This window comes from Ovis aries, chromosome 6, assembly GCF_016772045.2.
Source record: "Ovis aries strain OAR_USU_Benz2616 breed Rambouillet chromosome 6, ARS-UI_Ramb_v3.0, whole genome shotgun sequence".
Taxonomy (NCBI): Eukaryota; Metazoa; Chordata; class Mammalia; order Artiodactyla; family Bovidae; genus Ovis; species Ovis aries.
The window spans coordinates 84287886-84311342 of record NC_056059.1 but is presented as its reverse complement, the minus strand read 5'-3'; the positions used below and the strand labels follow the sequence as shown (position 1 = coordinate 84311342).

At 35.8% G+C, this 23457-nt stretch overlaps 1 protein-coding gene and 1 long non-coding RNA gene across 3 annotated transcripts in view; one reads left to right on the top strand and one right to left on the bottom strand.

The window, feature by feature from the left end:
• Window positions 1-22215, top strand: part of LOC114115323 (transmembrane protease serine 11C-like) — a 64515-nt gene extending 42300 nt beyond the window's left edge. Inside the window, exons 6-10 of the mRNA XM_027971032.3 lie at window positions 7583-7621; window positions 11104-11275; window positions 12474-12733; window positions 14396-14538; window positions 22054-22215. Of these exons, the coding sequence (XP_027826833.2) occupies window positions 7583-7621; window positions 11104-11275; window positions 12474-12733; window positions 14396-14538; window positions 22054-22215 (776 nt within the window). The remainder of the gene's footprint in view (window positions 1-7582; window positions 7622-11103; window positions 11276-12473; window positions 12734-14395; window positions 14539-22053) is intronic.
• Window positions 1-23457, bottom strand: part of LOC106990528 (uncharacterized) — an 84102-nt gene that overhangs the window by 21316 nt on the left and 39329 nt on the right. The window contains exons 2-3 of one of the 2 annotated variants that reach the window (XR_009601053.1): window positions 8285-8391; window positions 3164-3233 (exon numbers count right to left, since the gene is read on the bottom strand). This is a non-coding gene — a long non-coding RNA (uncharacterized LOC106990528). The remainder of the gene's footprint in view (window positions 1-3163; window positions 3234-8284; window positions 8392-23457) is intronic. The other variant, XR_001434841.4, reaches the window with a different exon arrangement.

The window sequence follows — 23457 nt, the reverse complement described above, 5'->3', positions numbered from 1 at the left end:
CAGCAGTGGCATTCCTTGTCATTATCTCAGACAAATAGTGAGTTGTGTTCAAACAAAAATTTATGCATGAATGTTTATAGGAGCTTTATTTCTAATAGCCAAAAGCTGAAACAACCTAGGTATCCTTCAACAAGTGATGGTTAAATAAACTCAGGTACATCATGACATGGAATACTTCTCAACAAAAATAAAGAAATTGAATACTTAAAGAAGCCAGTCCAAAAAGTTACATAGTGTATGTGTCTATTTATATGAATATATGACATTCTTGTGGAGAAGGAAATGGCAACCCACTCCAGTGTTCCTGCCTGGAGAATCCCGGGGACGGAGGAGCCTGGTGGGCTCCCATCTATGGGGTCGCACAGAGTCGGACACGACTGAAGCGACTTAGCAGCAGCAGCAGCAAGACACTCTTGAAGTGACAAAATTACAGAAAGGGAAACAAATTAGTGTTTGCCAGGAACTTGGCTGCCGTCTATGGGGTCGCACAGAGTTGAACACGACTGAAGCGCCTTAGCAGCAGCAGCAGCAAGAAGGGAATAGAGTGGGAGAAAACAGGTGTGGCTATAAAAGAGCAATGTGATAAATTTTTGTGGTGATAGTGTTCTGTAATTTAGCACCATCAATGTCAATATCCTGGCTATGATATTGTAGTATAGTTTTGACGATGTTAACCTTTACAACATCTTTGCAAGATATTATCTTTGGCAGAAATTGGGTACCAGAGTACTTAAGTGGTGTTTATTGCATCTGCACCTGAATGCACTATTATAACAAAATGATCATATTTTAATTGCACTGATGAATTTGGCTCCTATCTCTCATGTTCCCAGATCTCTAAGTTGCTGCATAACAAATATTATTTAAATGAGTCATAGTATGAGTTTTGATTCATAAAAAGACATAAAAAGTCTTATGAATAAGAAGCCTTTTATAAAAAAACATTCATAAAAAGTTTTGATAAAAAAGACATTTTTTAAATTTCTTTGAAAAATTTGGACATCTTTTCATACAAGCATAATGGATTACTCCTACTACAACATAATAATATTTTATCTTCCGTTCCAGAAGCCTGAAACCTTTTGGCATTCATAAATACTTTATATAAGATTGCGAAGGTACTAAAATAATGTGCAAAGCCAGTTTGATTTTTTCTTTTTTATTACTGATAAGTTGCATATGATTCTTTAATTCCTGCATTAAATAGCTAAAAGTACCATATACTAAATGCCAGTTTTAATGTTTTCTTCCTCTTCAATTGATTTCTGTTTCTGATAAAATATGCATTGAAGAGCCTTTATTAAAGCTCATAATGTGAGATAAAATCAATAAGGGATAAAATAAGGCATTAAAAATATTAAAAGCTCTTTTTTAAAAGAGAAAAATCTTTCTCAAGTCTGTCAATTCAGGCCACAAAGAAACTTTAAAATTTCAGAAATTTCTCCCAAACCAATTTTTTATTCCTTTAAAATAAAGTATCTTTATACTCTCTGCATTTTTTTGTCTCCTATGTATAATTTCCAAAGAAACACACGAGTCCTACATGTTCTGAGTAAGAAAAAAATAGTTGTGGTTTGTCTATAATGACAGCTCATTTGTTCAGCTTCAACAACCATGTAATTGTCATGGATTTACTCATAAGTAATGCATAAAATAAGTCTATAAATTCTGTCATAGTTGTAATTGAATCTATTAATCACTGCCTGAATATTATTTCTCTGTGTGTTTTTTTAAATATATACAGTTCCCAGAAGAATTTTCACTTTGGGAAAGATATATTCTTTTTTTTTTAATGACCAATATTTATTTATATATATTTGTCAACATTAGGATAATGGTTAAGTAGATGATGGTATATCAAATGGGATATTGTGCAGCTTTTCAAACTCAATGACATGGAAATTATGTCGAAACATTCAAATGTTTGTGGTTTGATATGAAGTTGAAAAGAAAGACATAGAGTTATCAGTGTACTGTGATTCAGTTCAGTTCAGTCGCTCAGTCGTGTTCGACTCTTTGCGACCCCATGAATCGCAGCACGCCAGGCCTCCCTGTCCATCACCAACTTCTGGAGTTCACTCAGACTCGCGTCCATCGAGTCCATGATGCCATCCAGCCATCTCATCCTCTGTCGTCCCCTTCTCCTCCTGCCCCCAATCCCTTACTTTGGGGAAGATATATTCTTATTTCAAGAAACTTGAAATAAGTTTCAGAGAAAAAATTTTGTTTGTTCAGAATGAACAAGTGAATATTACCAGGTGATGGTTATTTTGAATCAAAAACTACTATATCCAAATTGGCAAGGCAATATGAAGCTAAGGAATTATTTGAGAAAAGGGAGATAAGAAGAAAAGCTTCATGGAGAAGTTACATCTCAAGATGAGTCTGAAAGAAATAAATGGGCATGAAATGAAAGAAATCCACAAAGTCATTCTCTGTGGGATGCAACATGAGAGCTATAGCATCAAAATGCAAACTCCACAGTGTCTAGGTATGTGGGAGAGCCAGTCTAGAAACTCTCCAAACTGAAAATGCTAATCTTAAATATTAACTTCCTGTCCAACATTATCCACTGAGTCCTACATCAACATAATTGTCTAAAGATACTTCTCAGTACATGTACTGTCCTCTCTTCATTACAGCAATCTTTTATACTGCTTCCAAAACAAAACCAACAAAGTCATTGGAGAAGCATTTGTAATATCCAAATAAAAATAGATGCTTCCTATCTTTCACATTTCCTTCAGTGAATAGTTCTACCTTTCAAGCTATCACCTGTGTATACATCTGGTTATTTAATTGATTTATAAATAATTATTTAAATATAAATAAAATATTTTAAAATTTTATCTTCAGAGTCAGAATGGCAAACATATCAAAGATCTGTACTGTGAATAATTAATCTACATCACTTTGATAGTATTACAAATGATATATAATATCAAACCACAGAGATAATTTTCAGTCTATTAGAAACATAAAGAAAAGAGGCTAAATATGCAGCCAAGTGACTATTCAAAACCTGCAGTGAGTGAATGGGGGATTCAGATTTTGTTCAACCACAATCCAGGTCCATGCTCTGTTCCCTTGCCTTTCAATGTAGATCAGTCATATTAATGCTCCAAAGTAGCTGTTTTGGTGAATATATTGTGAATAAACTTACCTGATAGGAGATGATCATTTCTGTGTCAGAAAACAATTTTATTTGTAGCAGTGTCTTGCTCAGTAAGTCCCTGTATGTTTAAAGATTTTCAGAAATTTATTACATGAATATTTTAAAATAGTTCATAAAACAAATTTGTAAGATAATTCAGCTGATCTCCTCTATATTTTTACTGCTGTAACCCTAGGAAAACTATCTGAAAAGTAGGGTTGATCAATTAATTTAACATTGGATTCATGTAAAGTAATAACTACCTGCATTCCTGTTTAGTCGCTCAGTCATGTACGACTCTTTGCAATCCCATGGACTGCAGCCCACAGGCTCCTCTGTCCATGGGGATTCTCCCCCAGGCAAGAATGACGGGTTGCCATGTCCTCTTCCAGGGGATCTTCCCAACCCAGGTCTCCTGCATTGCAGGCGGATTCTTTACCATCTGAGCCACCAGGAAAGCCCAATAAATTCACCTCAGTGGAGTTAAATCCCATGGTCTATGTAAAATTTATATTATAAATGTATCCACTGCTACTGTAAAATTCTTCCTTATTGGAACCATATATCTCAGTTTTCATTATTATTATGCTTCAGACTTCTTTCTTAAGAAATAAAATATTCACTGGATAGCAGACTTTTAGAGTCCTCATTCTTACCAGTGCATCCAAAGTTGCATTTCTTACTTCCTAACCTCAAAAAGACACCAAATATGAAGTAATAGTCATGGATTTGCAACACTACAGATCCAAAAGTCCATTTAGAGAGCACTTATGAAAGTGAAAAAGTAAGTGTTAGTTGCTCAGTCATGTCCGACTCTTTGTGATCTGTGGACTGTAGCTCACCGGGCTCCTCTGTCCATGGAATTCTCCAGGCAAGAATACTGGAGTGGGTTGCCATTCCCTTCTCCAGGAGATCCTAATCTAATCTTCAGTAGTAAGTGAATTACGCCTATTTTGCTCCAGTAAAATTAATTATTTGACCCTTCCCCAAAAGAATAGTTGTTGTCAACTGTTCCCATTGTCCTCATCATCCCTCTATGCTAGGTATATCCAATTTTCTATGCCTACATCTAACATAGTACTTATCACATAATGTTATCTATTTAATTGTACATCTCTTCCACAGCACTCCAAGTTCATTAAAGACAGGGTCCATGTCTCTCCTTTGATTACTGGCCCATTGGAGAAGACCAATGCTAAAATTAGCTGAGCTGCTTTTTAAAACTGCTTTTTCATATTACTCTTTGGTGGAATCTCCTCCTTAGCAAGGGCACTGTCATTGTTTTTTGTCACTTCCTTTATGCGGTACATTGTAAACAGATTACCTTAGGTTACAGCCCTGACTCCCTGATTCAGAGGTAAATCCAGAGGAGTCCCAGCCCTCAAGCGTGAGCCAGGGGCTCACAGGGTTAGGACAGAAACACAAACAGCCATAGCAGTGACTCAGTCAAAAACAATGATGACTTCAGTCATTTCCCCATTCATCGTCCTGTCTTCTGCCTACCTAAGATATACTTGTTATTTTAAGCTCTAAAATAATACAGCTCTTACAAGTAAGTTCTAATTTAAAGACATTTCTTCTTTTTAGAAAATCATGCATCAATAAAGAAAACCTCAAAGAAAGAAGAAAGTCTGCCAATAAATTAGGATTTCTAAACAATTAATTCTTAAGATATAGGAATTAACATTTTTATAATTGAATTATGGGAGTTTAATTTTTAATTATTTCCCAAGATATTAATACAGTTTGATATATTTTACCAGTCACATAAAGCTCAAAATCAAACTGCACAAGTATAATGTTGAGTAAAAATTAGTTTCTGGAAAGCAGTCATAAAGGATTAGATGGAAATATGCCATCTGTTTAAGTAGGTGTGGCTCATACTTATAGTCCATCTAACTGCTGAATTGCTCCTGCCTTTTTGTTCAGGCAGGTTGACTTTCTGGTAAAGAATTCTTTTGTCTCCCTGATTCGTTGTGCAACCTAATATAAGAGTGTAATTGTCATTGGCATATATAACTGGATACTCCCTCTGGGTTTACAGAAATCAAGAGCACAATAAAAAACGAACCTACATTGGCATGTATACTATTTAACTCATAGAACACCTGGTGATTTTTTTTGAAGAGCAACTCCTAAGAAGAGATGCCTCATAGTTTTACAGTTCTCTGCATGTGAAACTTGGGACATAATTGTAATCCATTTACTCACCCTCTCCTCACACAGTTTGCACATGAATTATAAACAGGTTTGCAATTCTGCAGGAATTGGAGAGGCATAGCAAAATTATCTGGATTAAATCTTACTCTAGAATATTCCCTAGATATCGAGGAATGAGTAGGAAATTATTATTAATATATTTTTATCCAAAATGAATGAGAAGTGGAATGGCACACTTAACTGAATGTTCTGAATAATGGAAACTTACTATACAAAATGTATTGATTTCTAAATGAGCAAAATACGGCAAAATGCATGTAACACCAAAAAATTCATTAAATGTAACAACATATCGCTCTTTCCTGGTTACAAGCATTATTTCTTCTGTTATATAGTTATTTTAGTGTCATAGCCTGCTTTCTCAAAAAGCAGAGCCTGAGACAGAGACTTACATGCAGTAATCGATTTGAGAGACAGAGACTTACATGCAGTAATCGATTTGAGAAAGAATAAAGGATAGAAAGAGTAAAATGGGGAGAGGAAGTTGACCATTACTAGCAGCAACCCTGGCTTCATCTCACTGGATGTTTTGAATTTTATTTCCCCTATGACTAACGGGGGAAACATTTTTGCATCAGCTCTCATCCTATTCTGGCTCTAACAGAGTTACTGCCCCTATCTCCCATTGTCCATCTGGGAATGTCCAGTGGTTTCCTTCTAGCAGAAACTGAAAAGTCCTAGGTACTGACTTGAGAAAGTCATTTGTTACTCCTGAGATGAGCAGATCCAAATCTGCATGGAACTGGTAACCATACTGTGGCCAAGATAATTGGGTCAAGAGCATTCAAAGTGGCACCCAAAAAAAGGGGTTAAATGCATTTAGTATTTAGTGATTTGTATTCAAGATGTGGTAAAAGATCACCATTTTTCATATATTTAATATTTTTGAGGACCCAGACTTCTTTCTCAAATAACTTGTAATGGGGAACTTGAGAGTCTTTTTAGAAACAGAATAATAAATACTAAAATTTTATTACTCTCTATGCTAACATATGAACATAGAAATCACATAGTCAGCAAATGAAGCAACTGACAAACAACTAATCTCAAAAATAAACAAGCAACTCATGCAGCTCAAGTCCAGAAAAATAAACGACCCAATCAAAAAATGGGCCAAAGAACTAAATAGACATTTCTCCAAAGAAGACATACAGGATGGCTAACAAACACATGAAAAGATGCTCAACATCACTTATTATCAGGGAAATGCAAATCAAGACCACAATGAGGTATGATTTCACACCAGTCAGAATGGCTGTGATCCAAAAGTCTACAAGCAATAAATGCTGGAGAGGGTGTGGAGAAAAGGGAACCCTCCTACACTGTTGCTGGGAATGTAAACTAGTACAGCCACTATGGAGAACAGTGTGGAGATTCCTTAAAAAACTACAAATAGAACTGCCTTATGGCCCAGCAATCCCACTACTGGGCATACACACCGAGAAAACCAGAATTGAAAGAGACACGTGTACCCCAATGTTCATTGCAGCACTGTTTATAATAGCCAGGACATGGAAACAACCTAGATGTCCATCAGCAGATGAATGGATAAGAAAGCTGTGGTACATATACACAATGGAGTATTACTCAGCCATTAAAAGAATACATTTGAATCAGTTCTAATGAGGTGGATGAAACTGGAGCCTATTATACAGAGTGAAGTAAGCCAGAAAGAAAAACACCAATACAGTATACTAACACATATATATGGAATTTAGAAAGATGGTAATGATAACCCTGTATGCAAGACAGCAAAAGAGACACAGATGTATAGAATGGACTTTTGGACTGTGAGGGAGAGGGAGAGGGTGGGATGATTTGGGAGAATGGCATTGAAACATGTATACTATCATGTAAGAAACAAATCGCCAGTCTTTGTTTGATACAGGATACAGGATGCTTGGGGCTGGTGCACGGGGATGATCCAGAGAGATGATATGGGGTGGGAGGTGGGAGGGGGGTTCGGGATTGGGAACTCATGTACACCCGTGGCGGATTCATGTCAATGTATGGCAAAACCAATACAGTATTGTAAAGTAAAATAAAGTAAAAATTAAAATTAAAAAAAGAAAGAAATTACATAGTCAAGACTGACTAAAATTATTATGCCTATAGAATGTGTTCTCCAAAACAAAATAGTTAATATTAATATTTTTAAATGTGTTCATAAATCTAACTATGTCCATTTTCTTCTCCCTTGACATTTAGATATTGCAATGCCAATAGCAGAAAATTTTCTCCATACATGTAAGTTCATTAATAGTTATTTTCTAGTAAAAAATTTCCTAGATGGCAAAAAAAAAAAAGAGAGAAATTTCACTTGAGAGTTAATGTGGTATGCACAAAGGCACAATGGAAAACCTTTTAAAAATTGTGTGAAGGTGATTGTAGATGGTCTTACATTGATGGATACCATGGATTTAAAATGAGGAACACATTATCTCATGCCATAATGGCAGAAGGGATCTAAGCAGTGATAATTAAAAATTCAGAATCTAAATGTAGCTACACATTAGTTTTGAGCCCCAGGTCTGCCACTTACGAACTGGATGAATTTACACAGGTTACTTAACTTCTCATACCTTCAGTTCGAAGGTACTGTGATGATAAATGGAGGTACAAGTAAGTACTTAAAAAGAGCACACGCTCCTAGTGAGCACTCAAAAGATGTCAGCTATTTGCATTTTCTATTCTGCCAATGAAAACTTCAGGCCTAAGAGCTCTCTGTGGAATTCTGATCCTAGAAGCCAAGTCCATTAGTGTGCTGAGAAGTCAGCTGCCTTACATACAAGCAGCTCCTTGCTGGCCAAAGCCTTCTGCTTCTACTCTTCTGCTAGACGCTTTAAGAAATGTGATCCCCAAGGTTACTAGAACCTGGAGCACACTGTCAGGGAGAAGCACTCTTCTTACCTGAGGTTGACTGGAGCAGCTGGATTAGAGGACTTGCCCTCCAGAGCGAGGTGACACCAACCCCAGTGGCTTATCCTTCAGTCACAGCGTGGTTATTCCTGAGCAACCTGGGTAATATTTAACACAAATCTGTTAGATTGCTTTCCTCTGTGATATATTTTTATGAAACTATCATTTAGCAACTAATAAGACATTTTAAGCTAAATTATTCCTATAAAAAAACCAGTACTGATATGACCAAAATCAAAAATTAGGAATCTGTCAGGTTGGTAGAGAGAAGTAATCCACATAGGAATAAAAGCAGTGATAAGAAAGAGATCAGTCAGTTTGTGCATCCCCCCAGACTAGAACATTAAACAAACATCTATATCAATATCCGAATTTGACTTGGTTTATCTGAGATTTTAACTCTACTTTAAATAAAAGGGGAGAAGGGAGAAGCAAGAAAAATCAAACAGGGTTGAAAAAAGAATAGAGTGGCATGTGACATAAAGTGACATATTAAAGTGCAGTAGTAAGATAAACAACAGTGTCCTACTGTATAGCACAGGGAACTATATTCAATATCATGTGATCAACCATAATGGATAAAGAATATATATATATATATATATATATATATATATATATATAATTGAGTCACTGTGCTGTATAGCAAAAATTAACACAGCATTGCAAATCAACTATACTTCAATTAAAAAAAAAGTGTAGTAAAAAGTGATGATAGAGAGGCTGTTAGAGCTTGGTAGATTATTTGATGTTTCTGAAACTATCACCCAGAGAGCCTTTATTGTATTCCTTAAATCCTTGAAATTTGCCATAAGACTTCTTTTGACAGAACAAAAGCTCTAAGGTGCCAGGTAAGATTTTGCAAATATAATAACAAGGTAATACTGCAGAGGTGGCATCCAAAAGCTTAACAGAAGTAATTATCATGAATAAGTAAAATCTTAGAATGAAAATTGGTGCATGGATGTAAATTAGATTAAAATTCTGAGTAAGAGCAGAGACAGGGAAGTAGAGTCACCGAGGGGAGGTTCTACTAGCCCAGAGAGCATCTTTGTTTTTACATTCCTCTGAAAGAAGTTGAGTAAAAGCCAACTTCCTTTAGGAGTTGTTCAAACAGAAGGGAGGATCCAGAGGAACCCTTATAGTTTTAGGTTCTGCATTATTTGCTTTATCCTCAGTAGCGTCCATGGTAAGGGAGTGGAAAGAAAGAGGGAAAGAAAAAGGAGTCATACTCAGTGAGTCCATATGAGGGTTCTCTCATTCAAAAATAACAACCACAAAGGCCCTGCTTCAACTCAGTGATGCTTGCAAAGAACATGCCTTAACAACCTGAAGTTTGCGTCTCATCAAAAAGAACAATCTAGAATCAGAAGCAATATATAAGCTTAAAGACTTCAACAGGCTAGTGAAGGCCTTTTAAAAGTCTATGTCCCTCTTCTGTGTTTCTAATCCTTTCCACACTCACGAAAGAATATCTCAAGATACATCTTGTCACATATAATGCATAACATCTCTATGAAGCAGTTGACCATCTAACCTTTCCAATAAATTTAAATATTTCCACTCTTGATACAAATACCTTTATCTAATTCAGAGTTTTTCAATCTTAACTACTAACATTTTGGGCTAGAAAATCTTTTGTTTCAAGGACAGTTCCATGCATTACAGGATTTTTAGCAGCATTCCTGGCCTCTACCCACTAGATTAACAGTAGCCAAACACTGCCCTCCTTCCAGTTATAACAACCAAAAATGTTTCCAGATATTGCCAAATTACTTCTGGGGATGGGAGGTGGCATGTTAAACTGACATCAATTGAAACCACTACTTTAATCTATGACCACTGCATTGATTTTGGCAAGTTTTATTTACTCTCCAAATTCTTATGAACAAACCTTATACATAAAAGTTTTGTAGTCAAATATTTTTATCTTAAGATGTCTCATGAATTACACTATATAGACTTCATTTCTACAAACATTTGAGAACTTGTTTGAGCTTCTTTTATGTGATGAGTTCTCTCCATTAGGTTCTGGATATATAATTTTTAAAGATATGGTTCTTACCCTCTAGAAATATTTATTAAGGAGACTGAGAATCTCTAGCAAAAGGTATCATAAATTGTTAAGGGACAAGCTCAGTGCTTTAGATGGAGTAAGGCAAGATAAGAGAATCAGAGAGTGGGTCAGATGGGCAGGATAATAGTGAAGTTATACTATTACTGCAGATTTGCTTTAAAGAGTCTAGCAGTTTCTCTGGACCTGAATTGACACTAAAGTACAGTCTTGATACTGAAAAGTATGTGACTTTGGGGAAAGGGTTAGTTCTCTTCATGTATTATTCCTTTTACCCAAGTAAAATACATTTTTGTGTACTCTGTCTCTAATCAGTAATTCATTCACATTCACATTCATTCACATTTTCTTATAAATGCTTCCTAGCAATCATTGCTTTAAACAACTGTTCACAAATTCTAAAATCACACATTTTTCCATGCAACTTCGTAATTTGTTTTACAATTATTCCAAATTTAAACATTTAATTCCACCTACCTCTTTCAGGAGGTCATAGCAAGGAGGACATGCACACACACAAAGGGGATGAGGATGGGGGAGAAAGATGTCCATCTATATTGAATAAATTTTCAGGAAATCTCAAGACATCAGTAAATTAGTATTAACGTCTTCAAGACTGTGTTTTTTCTCAATTAAAAGTTAATAGTGACTTATTTATAGAAAGGTAGATTGTTTAAGAATGCATGCATACATGGTATCAATATCGTTATGTGCTAATGACTCCATTTTGGAGCAGGTTGTGGACATCGCAAAATTACTCACTCTGGCAACAAGATAGCCGGGGGCATGGATGCTGAGGAAGGAGAATGGCCCTGGCAAGCTAGTCTTCAACTGAAAAGAGTCCACCGATGTGGAGCCACTCTGATTAGTAACAGCTGGCTTGTCACTGCTGCTCACTGTTTCATAAAGTAAGCTCTGGACCACATAAATTTCTCAAATTCACTCAAGTACCTAAAAGTCTGATAGGTATCTTTCAAGAATACAGCCATATAACTATGCTTCCAACTGTCCAGTATTGTGAGGTATAGCTCAAAATTACTCAATGAATTATCAGTTTTTTTAAAAAAAGATATATTCAGACTGAGCGATGTTATCAACGGTGGCACATTTTGGACCAAATAATTCTTTGTTGTGGGGAGCTATTCCGTGCCTTATAGAATGTTTAGGAGCATCCCTGTCAATAGCATCAAATGTCAATAGCATCCCCTCAAGACTGACAACCAAAAATCTCTCCAGACATTAGCAAATGTCTCTTGGAAGACAAAATAGCTCTCAATTGAAAGTCACTAAGATGAATCTACTTAACTCAATTTCATAAGGAAACTGTAAAGCCCAAATTGAATGCAGATCTGTTTCTTTCTCATCTGTTACATTAGGTCTAATTTACTTAATTATAAGTATTTTAGTCCCTCCTGCAAACTTCCATATATATATCTCTCTTTGAAATGATTTTTTCTTTAAAGGACATATTATTATATCAAAAGTTTGCTTTTTTATCCCTAAAAGTTTTTTACCCTTTTGTTTGATGGTTTGTTTCACCAATTTCTGTTGACTTTATATAACACTTACTGGTTTTATATACAAACAAAAATTCCTCTCAAACTTGAGAGTTTTAAAGTGTCCCAGCAACAGTACTTTTCAGTGCTTAATGTGTTGAATACAACCCTTGATTAACAAGTAATAGTAAAAATCAGAATATCTTTATATTTATAGTTTTTAATGATTATAAAAGAGAATTTTGACTATATCCTTAATTTCCATAGGTTTACTCTGTCTCATATCCTTGCACACTATTTATAAAATCTTATTTATCTTGTGTTGTTATATTTACCTTTCTAAATCCTCCTGAGTCTTTTCTGTACAAATAATAATAATAATAAAATGTAGTTTCTATGAGTTACTTTTTAAAATAGAGCTTATTGACTTATTCAAAATTTATTCATGCTATCATTATTTTAGCTTTTTTTCTTACATACAGCTTTGCTTTTGTGTGCTTATATGCACTATGGAATTCAAAATTTATCTATTTCTTTTTGCGAGTATAAGATATTAAATCCTACAACTCCAATATATAGGACTTTTAATAAATAAATCTATTTTCTTTAGGGCCAGGGATCCCAAACAATGGAATGTTAGTTTTGGGCTCCTTTTAAGTGATCCACAAATACAGCGAAGTGTCAAGGATATTATAATTCATGAAAACTACCACTACCCTTCACACGACAATGACATTGCTGTAGTGCGTCTGTCTTCACCAGTACTGTATACAAGCAATATCCGAAGAGCATGTCTTCCAGAAACTTCTTATGCATTCCCATCCAATTCTGATGTGGTGGTCACTGGATGGGGAACATTAAAGTCTGATGGTGAGTTCCTAAACTTCTATCATTATATGGTTTGGGTTTTAGGAGTTTAGAAAGATACTCAGAATCACAGCTAAACCTGAGAAGTACTCTCTCTAGGTCATTTTAAAGGAGATGAAAACCAACTTCAATGACATTCATATAGAAACTACAATTTCGTAGCATTTTTTAATGTAACTTCACTTCCCTTAACAATGGCAGTCCCACTTCTGGGCATACACACCGAGGAAACCAGAATTGAAAGAGACACATGTACCCCAATGTTCATCGCAGCACTGTTTATAATAGCCAGGACATGGAAACAACCTAGATGTCCATCAGCAGATGAATGGATAAGAAAGCTGTGGTACATATACACAATGGAGTATTACTCGGCCGTTAAAAAGAATTCATTTGAATCAGTTCTGATGAGATGGATGAAACTGGAGCCGATTATACAGAGTGAAGTAAGCCAGAAAGAAAAACACCAATACAGTATACTAACACATATATATGGAATTTAGGAAGATGGCAATGACGACCCTGTATGCAAGACAGGGAAAGAGACACAGATGTGTATAACGGACTTTTGGACTCAGAGGGAGAGGGAGAGGGTGGGATGATTTGGGAGAATGACATTCTAACATGTATACTATCATGTGAATTGAATCGCCAGTCTATGTCTGACGCAGGATGCAGCATGCTTGGGGCTGGTGCATGGGGATGACCCAGAAAGATGTTATGGGGAGGGAGGTGGGAGGGGGGTTCATGTTTGGGAATGCATGTAAGAATTAAAGATTTTAAAATTTAAAAAATAAAAAACTAAAAATAAAAAAAAAAACAATGGCAGTTTTTATAGAAATGTAATATTTGAATAAATTGCTTATTACTTGAATAAGCAATTCATTCACCTTCATTTCATTTATTGATTTACTCATTCAATAAACATTTACTTTGATCACAACCTTTATTCCAAGTACTGTCCTAGGTCATTTAGATATATTAGTAACTAAAATAGGCAAATATTTCCTGCTCTTACAAAGCTCACATTCTTGGCAAAGGAAGACAGACAATAATCATGAGATATAATAAATAAGATTACACAGCACATTTTCTGTAGGTAAGTACCATAGAAAAAGTAAGCACCACAGAAGATTGGACATTTTTGATGGGGTAAAATGAATGACCTGTGACAAAGCAATACTTGAGCAAAGACCATTTAAACATGTGCATTTACATGACCCTAATAATGCAAGCATGTTGTGTTTGTATTCATAAATGCATTTAAAAGCAGAAAATATAAACTTCAAATTCCAAGATAGGATTATAGTAACAACAGAAAATCTAAAAATAATCATAAAATGTATATTTCTGGAGTATGAGTTTTTCATTTTGTTTTCTAAAGTATATGTGTAATAAACATAAACCTCCAAAACAATTCAAAAGTAAAAAAATTACATCAACATGGATGGACGCAGTTAGTATTTCTAAATATGGTCATTTTTAAAAGTAGCTGGGTGTGTTCGTAACATTGTTTCCTTGTCAATAAGAAAGCACACAAATACAAGTTTAAATAAAACATATGTTTTACATTGATTTTGAAATTGTACACAATGTTAGATACTAATAACCAAGCAAGGGAGATTAATATTGACTTTAGAAAAAGTTATATAATTTTTTCCCTAGGAACAAGTCCTAATATACTCCAAAAGGGATTAGTGAAGATTATAGATAACAAGACCTGCAACAGGAAAGTGGTATATGATGGTGCAATCACACCTGGGATGTTGTGCGCTGGGTTTCTGGAAGGAAGTGTCGATGCCTGCCAGGTAAATCTGCTTATTCTATTTTCAAATGGATTTTTTTGTATGATTTTTAATTTCCAATTAATCTGTTCAATGGTCTCAAAAGACTGATAATCTTTAAAGACTGAAGTACATATTATATCCAAAGTAGCTGATTAAAATTATATTTCATATATATAATGCTAGGTCTCATTAAAGTATTAAAGGGCTAAATCACCCTTACTGAAAGGGGATGAGAATCAATTTCAAATAAGCAATGACGAGATGCAACTGAATATTGGTAACTTTAGTTCAACTGGTCCTCTTTCACTGGGAAACACAACTGGGTCTGACAACAGGACTAAGGATTGTGGAGCTTTTTTGATTTAGGGTGGCTCCAACACCTTAAATATTTGATTTATTTAACATTTATGCAGCATCTTCATGAGCTAGCTACTGTTTTAAGCTCTTTAAAAATAATTTAGCTGGGTTATGCCAATCTTGTGATGTATGCTTATACTATTATAAACCCTACTTCTCAAATGAAGAGACTGGGACAAATAGATCAAGTAATGTCTAAACTAACACAGGTATTAAATGATAAAACTGAGATTAAGTTAGGGAATTAGACTCCACAGCCTCTAATTTGAATGCTCCACCAAGTTTCCTTTCCATATGCTTAATATACTTCAAATACTTCTGATGCTGTTTATAAGCAATAGTCCTAGAACCGACAAAAATACTATTGTAGTTATCTAGGCAGGCAGAATCAGTGATAAATCCAGAAGGATTCTTATCCTATTCATTCAATTCACTTATTATTCTTTCACTCTAGGAGCTAGATGACATGCAAACAAGAACTTGTAATACATAATTATCATTTCTTATTACTTATTCCCATTTTCCCAACTGTCCCATTAAACTTACTCTTCAAAGTCATTACAAAATTAAATTCTGTTTCACTCACTTTATCCCAGTCTATCACCCTCTACCCCATGACTCTCTTCTAAGTTTGTGCACCCTAGAATCCATGTTTTATTATTTCAGCCACTATATTGACAGCATCATCAATGATTTCATCATCTTTTGATTCCCCCACACCCATCTTAATCTCCAAACACAAGGCAATCTATTTGCCTTACTTGCTTTTATATATGATCCGCTGTTCATGGGGTTCTCAAAGCAAGAATACTGAAGTAGTTTGCATTCTTGTAATGGTTTGCCTACAAGACCTTTTAGAACTAACATCCAAAAAAGATGTCCTTTTCATTATAGGGGACTGGAATGCAAAAGTAGGAAGTCAAGAAACACGTGGAGTAACAGGCAATTTGGCCTTGGAGTACAGAATGAAGTAGGGCAAAGGCTAATAGAGTTTTGCTAAGAGAATACATTGGTCATAGCAAATACCCTCTTCCAGCAACACAAGACAAGACTCTACACATGGACATTGCCAGATGGTCAATACCAATATCAGATTGATTATATTCTTTGCAGCCAAAGATGGAGAAGCTCTATACAGTCAGCAAAAACAAGACTGGGAGCTGACTGTGGCTCAGATCATGAACTCCTTTGCCAAATTCAGGCTTAAATTGAAGAAAGTAGGGAAAACTACTAGACTATTCAGGTATGACCTAAATTAAATCCTTTATAATTACACTTCCACACAGTGGAAGTGACAAATAGATTCAAGGGATTACATCGGATAGCCAGAGTGCCTGAAGAACTATGGATGAAGGTTCATAACACTGAACAGAAAACAGGGATCAAGACCATCCACCAAAAAAGAAATGCAAAAAGGCAAAATGGCTGTCTGAGGAGGCCTTACAAATAGCTGTGAAAAGAAGAGAACTGAAAGGCAACGGAGAAAAGGAAATATATACCCATTTGAATGCAGAGTTCCAAAGAATAGAAGGAGAGATAAGAAAGCCTTTCTTAATGATCAATGCAAAGAAATAGAGGAAAACAATAGAGTGGGAAAGACTAGAGATCTCTTCAAGAAAATTAGAGATACCAAGGGAACATTTCATGCAAAGATGGGCTCAATAAAAGACAGAAATGGTATGGACCTAACAGAAGCAGAAGATATTAAAAAGAGATGGCAAGAAAACACAGAAGAACTATACAAAAAAGATCTTCACAGCCCAGATAATCATGATGGTGTGATCACTCACCTAGAGCCAGACATCCTGGAATGTGAAGTCAAGCGGTTCTTAGGAGGCATCACTATGAACAAAGCTAGTGGAGGGGATGGAATTCCCATTGAGCTATTTCAAATCCTAAAAGATGATGCTGTGAAAGTGCTGCACTCAATATGCCAGCAAATTTGGAAAACTCATCAGTGGCCACAGGACTGGAAAAGGTCCGTTTTCATTCCAATCTCAAAGAAAGGCAATGCCAAAGAATGCTCAAACTACCACAAAAGTGCAGTCATCCCACATGCTAGCAAAATAATGCTATAAATTCTCCAAGCCAGGCTTCCGCAATACGTGAACTGTGAACTTCCAGATGTTCAAGCTGGTTTTAGAAAAGGCAGAGGAACCAGAGATCAAACTGCCAACATCCACTGGATCAACAAAAAAGCAAGAGAGTTCCATAAAAACATCTGCTTCTGCTTTATTGACTATGCCAAAGCCTTTGACTGTGTGGATCACAACAAACTGTGGAAAATTCTTCAAGAGATAGGAGTACCAGACCACCTGACCTGACTCTTGAGAAACCTCTATGCAGGTCAGGAAGCAACAGTTAGAACTGGACATGGAACAACAGACTGGTTTCAAATAGGAAAAGGAGTATGTCAAGGCTTTATATTGTCACCCTGCTTATTTAACTTATATGCAGAGGACATCATGAGAAATGCTGGGATGGAGGAAGCACAAGCTGGAATCAGGATTGCTGGGAGAAATATCAATAAGCTCAGATACGCAGATGACACCACCCTTAAGGCAGAAAGTGAAGAGAAACTAAAAAGCCTCTCGATGAAAGTGAAAGAGGAGAGTAAAAAAGTTGGTTTAAAGCTCAACATTCAGAAAACGAAGATCATGGCATCTGGTCCCATCACTTCATGGCAAATAGATGGGGAAACAACGGAAACAGTGACAGTCTTTATTTTGCGGGGCTTCAAAATCACTGCAGATGGTAATTGCAGCCATGAAATTAAAAGACGCTTGCTCCTTGGAAGAAAAATTCTGACCAACCTATACAGCATATTAAGAAGCAGAGACATGATTTTGCCAACAAATGTCCGTCTAGTCAAAGCTATGGTTTTTCCAGTAGTCATGTATGGTTGCACTATAAAGAAAGCTGAGCGCTATTGGAGAGATGGTGTGCATGATAAAGAGGCAGGTTGAGGAGGGTAAAAGTTCCATTTGGGATTTGTAAAATATGAGGTGCCTATGGAATATCCAGATATATATGTTTAATATATCATTGTAAATAAGAATCTTGAGGTCAGAAAAGAGTTCTGGCTACAGATATATACCTAAAAGTCATTGTCATCTGGACAGTAGTTATATTCATGAGCATGGATCAATAACTCAGTGTATAAAATAAGAAGCAGCTAAGTAACTGAACTCAGGTATCATGCTTTTAAAGGACTAACAGTAAGAGATAAGAATGATCAGAAAAACTGAAAAGCCTAAGAAATTGATCTCACCAGAATCCAGGGATCGGGAAAAAAAAAGGGGGGATGGTTAATAATAATACATAACATCAAGTCAAGTTAACTGCTGGAAAGTGTCTATCAAATTCAACAATTGTATATTGGTAAAGTTGGAAAACTGCATTGGTAGAAAACCCATTTTGAATTTTTCTACCAAGTGAGTAAAAGATTAAGTTGAGCAAAAGAGTATTAGTTTAATATAGTCTCATTTATTTATTCTTTTGCTCTTGCCTGAGAAGACATCCAAAAAGCTATTGCTAAAACCACTGTAAAAGTGATTACTGCTTACATTTTCCTCTAGGAGTTTTATGATTTCAGGTCTTATATTTAAATCTTTAATTCACTTTGAGTGTATTTTTGTATGTGATATACGACAATGGTTCAGTTTCATTCTTTTGCACATAACTGTCCAGTTTTTCTGAAAGTGAAAGTCACTCAGTCATGTCCAACTCTTTGTGAAATTCCAGGCCAGAATAGTAGAGTGGGTAGCCTTTCCCTTCTCTAGGGGATCTTCCCAACTCAAGGATCTTCCCAACTCAGGGATCACATTCAAAATCCACATTGCAGGCAGATTTTTTACCAGTTGAGCCACAAGGAAAGCCCAAGCACCATTTATTAAAGAGGGTGTCTTTCCTGCATTGCATACTATTCTTGCCACATGAAAAGATGCTCAAAGTCATTAATTATCAGAGATATGCAAATCAAAACTACAATGAGATATCACCTCATACCTGTTAAAATGGAAATTATGAAAAAGAAGATACAAGTGTTGGTGATTGCAAAGAAAAGGGAATCCTTGTACACTGTTGATGGGAATGTGAATTGGTGCAGCTGTTATGGATAACAGTTGGAAGTTCCTCAAAAAAATAAAAATATAACTAGTTTATTATATGGAAGCTTCCTAACTGTCCATTGATAGGTGAATGTATAAAGAAGATGTGGTATATATATACATACACACACACACACACACACACACACACACACACAATGGAATATGATTCAACCATACAAAGGAATGAAATCTTGCCATTTGCAGCAACATGGATGGACCTGAAGGGTATTGTGCTAAGTGAAACAAGCAAGACAGAGTAACAGTAACTATATGATTTCACTTATATGTGAAATCTGAAAAACAAAATGAGACAGACTTATAGGAACAGAAAAGAATCTAGTGGCTACCAGAGGGGAAGGAGTAGGGGAACAGATGAAATACGTGAAGAGAATTAAGGGGTACAAAATTCCAACTATAAAATAAATAATGAAGTAGAACATAGAAATATGTCAATAACACTGTAACAACTTTGCATGGTGACAGTGGTACCTGGACTTATCATGGTGATCAATTCATTATGTGTTCAATATAAAAGATCAAATCACTATGTTATATACCTGAAAATAACATGATATTATACATTAATTATAATTCAATTTAAAAAAAAAGAAGTGAAGAATGAGAAACTGGAAACTTCAGTATAGACTACTACATTAAGTTTGGGCTTCCAAGTGGCTCAGATGGTAAAGAATCTGCTTGCAATGCAGGAGACCTGGGTTCAATCCCGGATCAGGAAGATCCCCTGGAGAAGGAAATGGCAACCCACTCCAGTATTTTTGCCTGGGAAATCCCATGGAGAGCGGAGCCTAGTAGACTACAGTCTATGAGGTTGCAAAGAGTCAGACATGACTGACCCATTAACACTATTACTACGTCAAGTCCCTTTTATGAAAAGGAGATAATTAGGGCAATAAAAGAGCTTTTAATATCCAGAAATATTGTGATTTTTTTTCAGGTAGACAAACCAAAACAGGCAGACAAAAAAGTATATATGCCTACAGAGAAAAGGCAGTGAAGGGAATGAAGACATATTGGAAAAAAATACACAAAACAATTACTGATAGAACAAAGTTTTGATTCAAAGAACAGATGAGGGGATTAACCCTGAAAAGAAACAAATAAATCCATTTGCCTGAAAAGGAGAGTAAACATAGATGTGGGCTGATGTAGGTGAGCTGGGAAGTCAAAAGGGACAAGGACAGGAAACAGAGAGATTGCTCCCTGTTGCTCTCTACTTATTCCATCAATTTGAAACTAAGTAAGATACTAGGTTCCAAGTGAGAAAATCAAATTTTTAAAAATTCTGAAATGAACCTTGTATGTTGCTGGTGGGAACGTAAAATGGTGACCCTATATGGAAAGCAGCATGGTAATAATTTTTCAAAAACAAATAAAAATATATTAACCATACATTCCAGCATTTCCATTTCCCAGTATTCACCCAAAAGAATTAAAAGCAGGAACACAGATATTTGTACATCCATATTCATAGCAGCATTATTCACAAGAGCCAAAAGACTGAAGCAACACAACTTTCCATTGATGGAAAAATTGATAAACAAAATGTAACATATGCATAACATTACATATTATTCAGCCTTAAAAAGACAAAAATTCTGAGACACTCTACAGCATGGATGAAACTTAAGACATTATGCTAACTGAAATAAGCTAGTCGCAGAAGTACAAATGCTATACAACTCCATTCATGTAAGGCACTTGAAATAGTTAGATTCATAGAGACAGAAAGTGGAATGGTGACTGCCAGGACCTGGAGAAAGGGGACAATGAGGAGTAATCATTCAATGCTGGGTGTAGAGTTTCAGTTGTCCAAGATGGAAAGGTTCTGGAGATGAGAGGTGATGATGATCACACAATATGAATGTACTTAATGCCATTGAATTGCATACTTAAAATGGTTAAAATGGTAATTTTATGTGTATTTTATACAACTGAAAAATAAATAATAATTTTTTAAAATTATGAAATGAGAAGAGTTTTTACTGGCTCTTCTTAACAATGAGAATGAAATATGTCTAGGGACCCCACAGGGGAGGGGATGTTGGTTTAAGGATGTAAATTTGTGACAAGATTTTCTTTCACAGTGTATGGTTGGCCCAGATTATAGTGTGTGGAGGGTAAGAAGCTAAGAATCTTGTTGGCAGAGTGATCGTATGGATAAATCATGCACTATAGTCACATAAAGAAAGATAGAAAGTAGGAGGTAAGTTGGAGAAGGCAATGGCACCCCACTCCAGTACTCTTGCCTGGAAAATCCCATGGACGGAGGAGCCTGGTAGGCTGCAATCCATGGGGTCGCGAAGAGTCAGACATGACTGAGCGACTTCCCTTTCACTTTTCACTTTCATGCATTGGAGAAGGAAATGGCAACCCACTCCAGTGTTCTTGCCTGGAGAATCCCAGGGGCAGGGGAGCCTGGTGGGCTGTCACCTACGGGGTTGCACAGAGTTGGACATGACTGAAGCGACTTAGCAGAAGCAGCAGCCTCAGGAGGTAAGTTAATACACTAGGAGAAAAGGGAGGAGTCAAAAATTAGCTTTCTCAAGAAGTTGAAGAGCAGATGTAGGCTGAAAAGGAATAGAGTGCAAGTATAATGCTGGTAATAGCATCTCAAAGGTGGAGCCGATCCAGGTATTTTCCCAAGATTGGAAGAGCAATAGCCCAGTGCTGGTAGTGAGTAAATATAAATTACTTCTTTTTCAACATCTGTGTGAAAATGAGAGCATTTGGGGAGATAATCAGAGAATTCCTCAGCATACTGATGATGGTATAAGCAACAATATCTTAACTATCTCTTTTGGGTAATAATTGAGATTTTTCAAATGTATTTCTTATTATTATATTGTTGTACCCAAAGACATATATTGATGTCTTTGATTTAAATAAATGATTATAAAATTAAAAAGTGTTCTTGACTAGAATCATTTTAATATTGAAATATTTAGCTTTTTTCCTTCTGTTTCTCCTGTCTTTACTACAGGAGAAAAAAATAAGCAATATTCATACTTAAATTATAAATAGTCATCATATATCCTTTTCTCTCTAGGGTGACTCTGGTGGACCTCTGGTTGGTGCAGATTATAAAGGCACTTGGTTCCTTGCTGGTATTGTAAGCTGGGGAGATGAGTGTGCCCTTCCAAACAAGCCTGGAGTCTACACTCGAGTGACACACTATAGAGATTGGATCATGTCCAAAACTGGTCTCTAGTGCAGAAGTACATTACAGTTCAAAAATTATACCCTTGTAAAACATGTTTGTAATTTCAAAGCATATTTAACTTAGTATCACCTCTCTTTATGCACATTTAATGTTTCAAATTTAAACATATTTGTATAATTTTAGAATTATGAAAAGTTTTTGTGTATTAGATTTTGACAGATATTTACTGATAGCAATGGAGTAGGACATAGAAATCTCCTTTCAAAGAAAAAAAAAAAAGAAATCTCCTTTCACCCCTCTCTAGACTGAAAGGAATTATTTGAGTAAATATGGATTGCAGTTTGCTAAGGAGATGTTCTCTGTTGATTTGTAGATCCAGGTCCCTTGAGAAGTCACAGATTAGATGTTATCAATAAACTCCCTTCTATTGCATATAAACAATCTCCTCCTGAATCACATGGACTTCTCCAGATCCAGATATCGGTGGGTTGTAAGCTACTGAGCTGCAATAATACTGCCTATAAAAATTTTTTCAGGAAAATTTGTCTACTTGTTTTCTTTCTAGTTTTTGTACTAATGCTAATCCCCTATTGATAGCTTCCTTACCTTGAGTGACACACAATAGAATGATAATCCCATAAACTATCCCAAGTCAATAGGTCCCTTGACAAATTCTGATGTCCCTACAATACTGTTATATGATATAGCTGTTACTAAGTATCTACCTAGCATAGCACCTAAAATGAAATATTTGCCGTAAAATTTTTGCATGATTTAACACAGTAGGTTTATTATTTGATTGGTCTTAAAATATTCTGTTGTATCTTGAGACATAAATGTGTAAAAATTAACATTTCTACGCCCCGCCAAAGTAGTGCTGAAGTCCTGTCCAGTGTTCCTGAGCACAAGAAGGCTGTAACATGCCTTATGGAGAAAATGTACATGTTAGATGGGCCTTGTCAGGCATAAGCTATAGTGTTGTGTCCATGAGTTCAATGTTAATGAATCAAAAACCTTGTACATCCAGAAAAGGTAAGAGGAAATTTGCTGATCTGTACATAAGGCTGCTTCAGAGAGTGCTAAGCTGAAACCCATAGTATATGATGAAACCATAGAAAAGCTGCACGATGGTGAAAGTTGTGGATTCACGAGATGAGGGCTGATTTTTTTTTAAACAAGTCAAAATTAATTTAATCGGCAAAATGTTATAACTTCAAAAGGTATTTACACTGACAACACAAACATTGTCTAAAAGATCTTAACGAAATAGTTTAAATTCTCTTTTTCTTA